Raw genomic sequence first — 10274 nt, forward strand, 5'->3', positions numbered from 1 at the left:
AACTCGGTTAGCGATAAAAATATAATTGAAAGATGATAAGGGGGCACAATCCAAGCAAACAACCAGTAGAAAAATAGAGAACAAACTCAGAGAAAATTGAGAAAAGCACAGTAACAATAAAATTAGAAGGGGGAATGAGGTATGGTGGCATCTGCCATCCATGTGAAAAGAGTTCATGTAAAGGAGTTTTGAACTCAAAAATGGAATATCAACCCTCGAGATGTCTGATTATTAATGGAGGGTTTCTGCAAGTGTCCATTAACCTTTTTCTGGCAAATCTCCGGCCCCATTTGGATCCTCTGATATTGCATCCTTTGATTGGATGACCTTTATTACCAGAATTCTATTTTGCCACTACAATTTTTAGATAACCATAAAGATCTGATCAAAGACAATTCCAAAAATAAGGCACTCCATAAAGAATATTTTGCGATCTGAAGCAAGCAAGAAGATTATCCTAATTACACTACCTTGTGATTCCCTATCATAGACTAATTCAAGAGGAAGTTAAAACGTTGAAGCTCCATACGAGAAATAGTGAAACATAAAACAGACATGGAACATAGATACTGGACCACAACGGAAAATTTTCCGCAACCTTCCATTGACGGAGAGTTCCTCATATGTCATTCCCATGTCCACTTTATCTAGCTGTTTTACACAACATAAGTTAAGACTTCCCAGCAAAGCATAATATTGACATATCCATCTCTATAACTTATTCTTTCACCCAAAAATAAAACATAACGATGAAATGCCAGTAACAAGAAAGAGAATTTGCATATGTTAAAGCAAAGAATGTCAATGCAAGTCAAGACGCCCAAAAGCAAACCATTAACATAATGTTGAGACGAAGAATTTTGATCATTTAAATACTACAAAGATTTAGCCTTCACATTGTCGACAATCCATGTTATCGATGTGGGCATCTTAGGAGATGGACATTATTTAAGCAAACACAAAGGGTCTGTTTGCTAAAGTTTTGAGTAATGTTTTGGATTTTGAGTTTTGAAGTAAAGCTTGAAAATTGATTTGGTGGAAGCCACGTTTGAAAAAAGTATTGTATGTAGGGTCTACAAACGAACATTTGTTTGGTAAAAGTTCGAAAAATATATTTCTTAAATATACAAATTAAAGAATGTTTCATCAAAACAAAAGAAAAAAGAAAAAGAAAAAGGAAAAATTATTGTATTTTACCAAATAGCTGTTTGAGTGGATGAGGGAGGGCAAGAATATTGGGTTGTAGAGCCCAGGGTGGTTATTGTTCACCCTTCTTTCTTTAGGGCAATATTGTTTGATGGGTTTGCTTCAGTAACTTTGGGGGTCTTTTTTAGGTGTCAGGATTTCTTTAGGCTTATAATGGGTTTTTATCTTGGGTCTTATTGTGGGTTTTCGCGGGTTTCTCTATGTATACTTTTTGTGTGCCTAGAGGCGCATTGTGTTTTTTTGATATATACAACTTTACTTATAAAAAATAAAAATAAAAAACCTTAAAAGTTCATACAATTAACTGTCCATATGTTTATAAAAATTAATCAATAGTTTTCAGTACTCATAAGCAAATGCCGTAGCTTCAATATTGCTGAAGCAAAGGATTTCAAATTACTTCAAGTGGACAATAATTGCAATGGAGGCAACCCAGAGACTTATCACTAAAACAAGAAATTCAATATTTTTGCTACATGAGCTCAGCAAACCTGAAGCTTATTAATTGAAAATTTTAAAGGGCTTTGGACCAAAGCTTTGAGCCTTACCAACTGTTATAAGAACTGGTGATTGATCAGAGACTCCTGCAGCCAAGAAAACTGCTGAAGTTTGTCCAAAACAGTCCATCTAATACTCATTACTCACTACTCTGTCAAGCATCCTAGCAACAAAACCATCACCTTCTCTGTTATTGTTCCATGTCAAAAAACAGCCTGAATAAGCTAAATCAACCAGCTCCATTTTATTAGCACACTCCACAAAACCAACATCATAACCATTAAAATTTGAAGTTCCCCATTGCTCATGTACATGAAACACAGAATTAAAGTCACCCACATGAAATCAGGGGATCCTGCCAACAGACTGTTTAAAACTTCCAAAATGGGACCATAAATGCTTCCACCCCAACCCTTTAGGATCACCATATACAAAAGTTTGCAGCCAAACCATTGAGCCATTGACAGCTTCAAGTTGACAACATAACCGAAAATGAAAAGTTAACGTGTTTTAAATAACCTATAGTTTTGAAGTTGTTTGAGTGATGTAGACCGTGGCCAATGAAATGAAGCGACAAGTCACAGCTGATAGAAGTTTTGAAATTTTGATTTAAGGACCAAATAATAATAATAATTACCTTCATTCTTTAATCTGCATATGCACTTGCTACTAAACACTCCAAATTTAAAAAATGCTGGACCTAAAGCTGCAAAAAACAGCAAACGACAAACACTACAATCTGCTATACACCCAAACTCTAACCAGAACCAAAACAAATCTGCAGTACCATAAACCAGAGAAATATATACAATTCTCTTTATTGTCAAACCACAATTACATGTGCGGAGATAACAAGTCTGACTTTAATTAAACAAAAAAAAAAAAAAATCCAGAAATGAATTTTAAACATAATTACATCAAGAACAATTGTTGTACTGACATGAAAACGTAAAATATTAATTAAGCAGTTAGAAATATGGCAAGTGGTTTAATTTTAGAAACTTAATATAGATATTAATCTATTTTTAAAAGAAAAATGCTAGGCCTCATTTTCTCAACCATCTCCGCACATATTACATTTGTTCAACTCAAACTCCATATCATAATATAAAGAAATATTATAAATAATTTTTTTTTTTTGAACAAATTGCAATTTTTATTGATAATCATCAATCAAATAGGGGCATAATATTGCTCACTATTTACATTACCATTAATACAACTTGAAATTTTTCAATCCAAACTCTATCTATGACATCTAAAATAGCTTTTTCTAGTGAGACTATGAGTGACTAAACTCGCATCTCTCTTCACATGTCTAATCCTCAACAATCTTAACTAGATCAATCCATCTTTAATTGATTCAATCGACTAGATGACCAAAAATAAAAACAAAACCAAAATTATTATATTTAATATTATATAAATTTAATCCTCAACGTTCACTCTATTATTATCATTTTCTGATTAGTGTTAATTTTGTCAGTTTTACTGAGAATTTTTTATTATAATAAAAATTAGTTATACTTTCAAAAAAGAGTGAGCAAGAAACCGACAAAATTGATGAAGAGATTATCATAATAATAGTGATTGAGGATTCTATATATCCAATTGTTGGACTTATATGATATAAATGTAATGATATGATGAAAAATTATCCCTAAAATCATATTAAAAACGCACTCATTGCTTTTATTTATTATTATTTTTTTTAGCGCATTTTTAAATGGGACACTTTTTACAATTTTATTTAAAAGTTGTACATTGGCAATAGCAGACATGGCAAAGAGCGACAGTGCTGGTTAGAGTAACTTTCAATATAATATAAGAAACCGCTCGGTATTATTTTTTTTCTATATATATATATTTTTTTGGTGTATAATATCTGTAAAATAAGAAATCTTTACAGTAAAGCGGATGTAAAATAAGAAAAATAATAAAGTCACAATTGGAATCCGTAAATAATATCTTTACATGAGTTGGTAAAGATCTTGGATGTAAATCTCAATATAATAAGAAATCAGAATTCAGAAAAGTGCCGCTGAAGTTGTGTTTCTAGTGCCTGAGAAAAATGCAAGTCTTACTTAAGATGTTGCTAAACCTAAAATTATGTATCAGTTTATTCACATAAACACACTCATATTATATCTATTTGTCCCAAAGACTTTTGAAAAGCCGGACAAAGTTTTTCTCCAAATTGAATTGGAGAAAAATTCTTCTAACTTAATTTAGTTTAATAGACCATCTTATTAAAAAATGACGTGAGAATCACATGCTTTAATAAATCAATTTAAAAGAATTTCATCTGTTTCAGTTTGGAGAAAACTTTGGTCATTTGAAGAGCAAAATTCATTGATTAACTCATTACCCAAGTTTCTATTACTAGTAACTTATTCAATGGCTACTACATCTTGTCACGTTCACATAGCCAGATAAAAGATGTGAATAGCATTTCTCTTATTTGTAGGTGATACCGTGATTAGCATTAAGGAAGATGATGCCCCGGAGAGAAGGGGCATTCAAGAGTGAAGTGCCTTATTAGCACGAAAGATGTTCTCAAGGAAAGTAGTCTCAAATGGTGAAAAAAGCTCAATTGGCATATTAAATGGATATAGACTTTCCTGCCTTAGGGGCAGACAAGGGTGCTCCACCCGTGCCTCAATGCCGTGAAACTGTGGCCATTGAAAGTGTTGGTGACAAGCTATATGTATAGTCTTTAATCCTTTAAATTTTTGTTCTTTTATTTTTATTCTTAAAACAAAATATTATCAAATCACTCAAATACAAAAAGAATTTTCATTGTCATGTTACATCATAATATTCTGTTAAACAAAAAAACAACCTTCAAAAACAAAACCAAAATCATTATATATAAATCCAACCCTTACATATAGACTCCTCAATCACTCTATTATTATTATCCTTTTCTATTATTATTAATTTTGTCAGTTTTATTGAGAATTTTGTATTATAATAAAAATTAGTTATATGTTCAAAAGCAAGAGTGAGAAACGGACAAAATTTATGAAGAGATCATCATAATAATAGTGATTGAGGATTCTATATATCCAAGTCTTGGACTTATATGATATAAATGTAATGATATTGGTTTTAGTAGAAACGATGGAAAAATTATCTTTAAAATCATATTAAAAACGCACTCGTTGCTTTATTTTTCTTCAAACGCATTTTTAAACGGGACACTTTTTACGATTTTATTTAAAAATCATATGTTTGGCCGGCAAAATCACAACTTTGCATGTTTTCCTCACCAAATTAAATTAAATGAGCAGGCAAAGTTGCTAGCTAACCCCACAAGGACTCCATGAATCGATGTGATTAGAATTTAAGACTTGTTATTTTCCTGCAATTGGGGGGGTCCCAATTTTGTCGATAACCGCACCATGACTTGTCTTCAAGGGAAGCCATTCTATGCAATTTGACAAAAATGGGTGACTACTCAGTTTCAGGAAGAATCATTTTTTGCTTTCATAATTCATATATATCCCGTGCTCCAATAGCAAATGGTTCTCACTAACCTGCCTTATCCTACTTACTGCTCTTACTCATCAAAGTCTCTTCCTCAATAATTCACTATATCTCTCTCTCTCTCTCTCTCTCTCTCTCTGTGTTCAGTCCTGATCAGAAAAAGATTAACTCTAGCTTCTGTCGTTTGCTGAGAGTTTTTTTATGTGAAAAAAGATAAACTATACTTCTGTTGGCGTCTTATTGAGCATTTGGATGGTTATTTAGAGTCTTGAGCTTCACTGGGAGGTGGGTTTTGGCTTGCAGCTCCACAGCACGAACAAGGATGACCCAGGTGTGTGTGTGTGTGTATGTATATATATATGCTCTTTATCTCATCATTTCTTGGTTCTTTTATCGTATTTTATTTGATCTTTAATTCCTTCTACACTTCCTGTCTCTGCCTGATTGATCGGAAGACTGATCACAAATCATATGTTTTTGTTTCTAATTTGGTTTATACAAAGTGATAAAACAAAAAACAAAAAACAAAAAATAAAAAATAAAACAAGAACTATCTCAACAAAGGGATATTTTATTATAGGCCCAGTTGAGAACACAATAATGAGTGAAGTTTCCTTCTCAGATAGTTGCAGAATAATATGAACTTCTTTTTGCAAAGTTAATTTGAACTTTACTTCTTTGTGCGTCTCTTTTTCTGATATGAACTCTACTTTCTATTGCCTTTTTATACCTTGCCCAGTTGAGTAGCTTTGTTTTATCACCTCCAAAATGGAATAGGGAGTGGCCAACTACTCGCCACAGGTTGTGATGGTGGTTCAACCACCCCAAAAACAGAACAAGGCCCCAAAAATTGAATAGGATGGTAATCGTACCACCTTAAAATTAAAATAGGAGGTGGCTGAACAATCCTTACAAGCCGTGGAAATGTTCGACCACCCCTCAACCGATAAGGGGGTGGCCGAACCACCCCTCAGCTATGAGTAGTGGTTAAAATAGGAGCTGGCCAAACAGCACTCACAGGGGTGCGGTCACCCCTTTCAAACCTTTTTTTTTTTTTTAATAATTTTAGAGGCACTTCAGATAGTTCAAACAAAATTGGGTAAAGCCCCCCTCCACAAAGGTTGGATAAAGCTTGAATTTTTGCCCATGGGCGTGGCTCCAAAAAATTGTTTGTATAGAGCTACCAAAAAAGCTCGAATTTTTGCCCGTGGGTGTGGCTCCAACCCTTGAGGTTAGGTCAAACAGATTTTGAATGTTGGTTTTGGTTTTCATTGTTTTAGCAGGCCAAGAGCACTCATTTCATGAAAAGTATGAAGTCTCCCTCTTCTGTTTCTGCACAGCCAGAAGCTTCCCACAATGATGAACTCTTCATGCAGAAGAGGTTATTCTTTTCTGATAGCCTCAAGGTCTGTTCTCTCTAACAATTTATTTTGAGTTGGGCTAATCTTTTCTTACTCATACCATTATTTACCTGTGGAGTTTCACCCAAGACATAATTTCACTTCAAATATTAGCCCAAAAAAAAAAAAAAAAAAACAGAGTGACTGATATAATATTTTTGGACTCAAGCCCTACAATGTTACCAAAAAAAAAAAAAAAAACTACAACATCTAGGTCTCTCACCTTCAAAATTTTGAGTTTATTCCCCCCAACATTACCCATTGAGGAATATAATGTCCCATGCTAGAATTCCCATTTAATTTTTGTGAACTATCATATTTATCAATCTTGTAACGGCCCCATGTTAGAAACTTGAATAATCCCATTGAAGAATGTATCATGTTCATTTGCATTCAAGTTAGTGATACTTCAATTCAAGCAAATATATGTAACAGTGTGCTGCAAATGTATTTTAGGAATTGAAGGATCTGAGGAAACAGTTGTACTCAGCAGCAGAGCATTTTGAAGCAGCTTACAGCAAAGAAGATCAAAATCACCTGTGAGTCATCCCAAGTTTTTTTTTTTTTTTTTTCATTTTCATTTCTGTTTTCTGAACAGAAAGTTAATGCAGTATCTGAGAAATGGGGTACTTCTGCTTCTGTCTTTTTCTTAGTTTTACATTTGAGAAGATTAACTCTGTACTTTAACAAAAAAATGTGCATAGAGTACTGGTGGAGAACTTGAAAGATTATGCCATTAAAGCTATCGTCAATACTGTGGACCACTTGGGTTCTGTGGCATATAAGGTTAATGGATTTTTGGATGAAAAGATCTGTGAACTATCTAGAACTGAGCTTAGGTTCTCTTGCCTTGAACAGGTATTCCTTTTGTTCACTTTTCTGTCTGTCAGCATATGAATATTGGTACAAACTTTCTTTATAGAAGCCTGTCCTCCACACCTATGATTCTCATTCATCTTAAGTCAACACTTATCCTAAAAGCTCTCTCACGTTCTCTTAATAAGGGAGGTCTAACATGTGCAATATTTAATTGAAATAGAGGTGAATTGTGGAGTTGAGATTCAAATTCAGGACATTTGCTCTGATACTATGTTAAATCACCACTTATCCCAAAAGTTAAAGCTTATAGAAAGAAGTAAATTTAATCATTTAATTAATATTCTAACAACACGTCAAAATCACGTTGTGGTTGGATTACAAATTAAAATTTAGTGTCATGGGGAGTCATAATTTTAACTTGTTATAATCCTAATTTAACCTTGTTTTAACTTAAAAAATATTTGCTGGAAAAATCGCAGAGACTCCGAACATGCCAATACTTCAGAGATAGTGGGGGCCTTTTCCTACAATCATTGGCTCTAGAATTTCCCAAGCATCATAAGCGGTACATCATTCCAGGCAAATACATTCTTCTCTGCTATTTCATTTTGCCCTAATTTACAGCACTTGGAAGCTTATATTTGTGGGTGTTAATGGTCATGCCAATTTTGCTTTGTTCAGCTGGGACAACCACGGATGCTGTTGGCCACTCTCAGCCGACACATCACAATGCTAAAGAGCACTTATGTCAGTTTGGAAGTGGTATTACATCTTTTCCGCGACATTTGAAGTACTACATCTTTTACGATAGTTACAAATTCACGTGATAGTCCATATTTTATGAAAATGAATGTCCCACATCAGTTTTTAAATGTAGTAAATGCCAGGTGGACTGCCACTTCAGTTTGTAAGAGACTTGTAGTATAAGTTGTAGTGTTCCTAGCAGTACTGCATTCAATAAGCATGTCATCATCACATTTGAATCATAGTTAAGATTTATTTATTACAATAAGATAGCAAAATAGTCTCATTTTTTATTACCTAAAAACACCTCGACAATTTGAGAAGTAGCATTACTAAATAGGGGTGATCATTCGTATTTGTGTGTTAGGTTTGGGTCATGTGAGGCATGGGAATAAGACTATATTGGTCAACCCTAAACCGATCAATTTAATTAAACAAGTCAGACTTCTCAATTCTAATATGTTAATTTTGTGTTAAATGTGTATAAGACTATATATAGGTCAACCCTAATCCAACATATTTCATTAAACGGATTATATTTCTCAACCCTAACCTGCTAATTTTGTGTTAGATTTATATCGGATTTGTGAATCATGCCAAAAATTATCGGCTCTAACTAATGCCCATCATACTTGCTACTAGGAAAAGCTGATCAGTTGTCTTTTTGGATTTATAGGCAAAGCTGTTCACGCAACTAGTGAGACCCCTGCAACAGTAATCAGGTAGATGTTGGCACTACCTTAGTTTATTTTTGTGTAAACTTTTCTAAGCTCATGCTCTATCTGTAAAAAAATTCTAATACAGAAAAAGCCACTCTGCGTTATGGTCTCCACAATCTTCCTCAAGACCTGAAACTTTCCAGTTTACAAAAGTTGCATCATGCAGAGCAAGAGGTTTGTGCAAATGGTTTTGTTCTTATTATGGGAATTACAATGTAATAAACAATATATCATCTCACATGTTGATAGGTGTACTTGATTGTGTGGTTTAGAGTCTTTGTTGCATATTATGTACTGATCATAATCTTTTCTCATAAAATCAGAGAACCGATCAGTCTCACCATATCGCTTTCCATTTATACGTTCCGGATCTCTTGTTAGGAGATCAACTGCTACGAACTATTCTACTGCCAATAAACGGGTAAGCATGAAAAACCACCAATGTTGAATAAAACACACCGGTTGCTCTAAAAGTAGATAATAATATGTGACAGTCGCTGCCCGAATTTCAAGAAATTTGGATAGGGAATGAGAGGGATGCATGGCTTGGGATGCCCGGATGGGTCCCTGGGGTTGCGAGACTCGCTTAAGCCCCGCACCTCCTCTCTTATTTGTTACCAGAATTCTTTAGATTTTAATAGGAAATTCTAGGGGATCGGCTGATAAATGCAATAAACTTCTAAATTCCAAAAAAAAAAAACATGTTTTATTTTTTGCAGTACGCATCAGAGCCCCGGAGATCAGTTTCATTGTCTATTCATGCTGAAAGAGAAGGGACTAAAGCTATTGTACAAAATTCTGGCAAAAGCAAAGGGCTGTTTAAGGCCTTGCTAAGCATGCACAAGTCCAAAAGAGAAGGCATATTATACAAATAGTTGGATGAGAGAATTGAAAGGAAGAACAGAAAGCAGCATGTTAGGAAGCTTACAATATGTACTGTTTATGGTTTCTCCATGCCTTTCTTACCAGACATTACAACTTGTCACCAATGCTTCCTTTCATTTGTAACTTGTACAAAGCATCTCCCTACATTTCAAGTCTCACATTGATCAAATCTGATTTGAATGTTTTGGGGAACTGCATGTATAAACTTTTCATAGTTCACGTATATTGCACAAAATAGGGTGCTTTAATATGCTTATAGTTTCATGGTTTAAAATGGATTGGCATTGGCTGCAATTCAGTCACGAGTCTAAATGAGAGAAGGCCTCAATAGGGCCACCTACTCGGGCAGGTAGATCACATCGGAGCCCTCTTCATTTTCATCTGTCTTTAGTTTTATGATTTGTGCAATGAAACCCTAATGTATAGTGTTTTGATTCCAATTTGAATGCTGAAGTCTGCTAGTAAGCATAGAAGAAAATGGTAACTATCTCTCACTGTCTTGATATGGCATTAT

At 34.2% G+C, this 10274-nt stretch overlaps 2 protein-coding genes across 3 annotated transcripts in view; both read left to right on the forward strand.

Moving 5' to 3' along the window:
* The window catches only part of LOC132174406 (uncharacterized), a 5932-nt gene extending 1699 nt beyond the window's left edge, over window positions 1–4233 (forward strand). The window contains exon 4 of the mRNA XM_059586066.1: window positions 4172–4233. Within this exon, the coding sequence (XP_059442049.1) occupies window positions 4172–4233 (62 nt within the window). The remainder of the gene's footprint in view (window positions 1–4171) is intronic.
* A 957-nt stretch (window positions 4234–5190) lies between these two features.
* LOC132176420 (protein ABIL2-like) lies at window positions 5191–10010 on the forward strand. Of its 2 annotated transcripts, none has more exons than XM_059588615.1 (10): window positions 5191–5524; window positions 6474–6599; window positions 7050–7132; window positions 7298–7451; window positions 7892–7991; window positions 8094–8174; window positions 8833–8878; window positions 8961–9049; window positions 9199–9296; window positions 9595–10010. In XM_059588615.1, the coding sequence occupies exons 1-10, from the start codon at window positions 5516–5518 to the stop codon at window positions 9748–9750; spliced, it is 942 nt and encodes a 313-aa protein (XP_059444598.1). In that variant the 5' UTR covers window positions 5191–5515; the 3' UTR covers window positions 9751–10010. The 2 variants fall into 2 exon arrangements, with proteins under 2 accessions (XP_059444598.1, XP_059444599.1); XM_059588616.1 differs by having other exon boundaries at window positions 5192–5524; window positions 6477–6599.
* Window positions 10011–10274: the final 264 nt, after the last annotated feature.

This window comes from Corylus avellana, chromosome ca3, assembly GCF_901000735.1.
Source record: "Corylus avellana chromosome ca3, CavTom2PMs-1.0".
In the NCBI taxonomy this organism is placed as follows: Eukaryota; Viridiplantae; Streptophyta; class Magnoliopsida; order Fagales; family Betulaceae; genus Corylus; species Corylus avellana.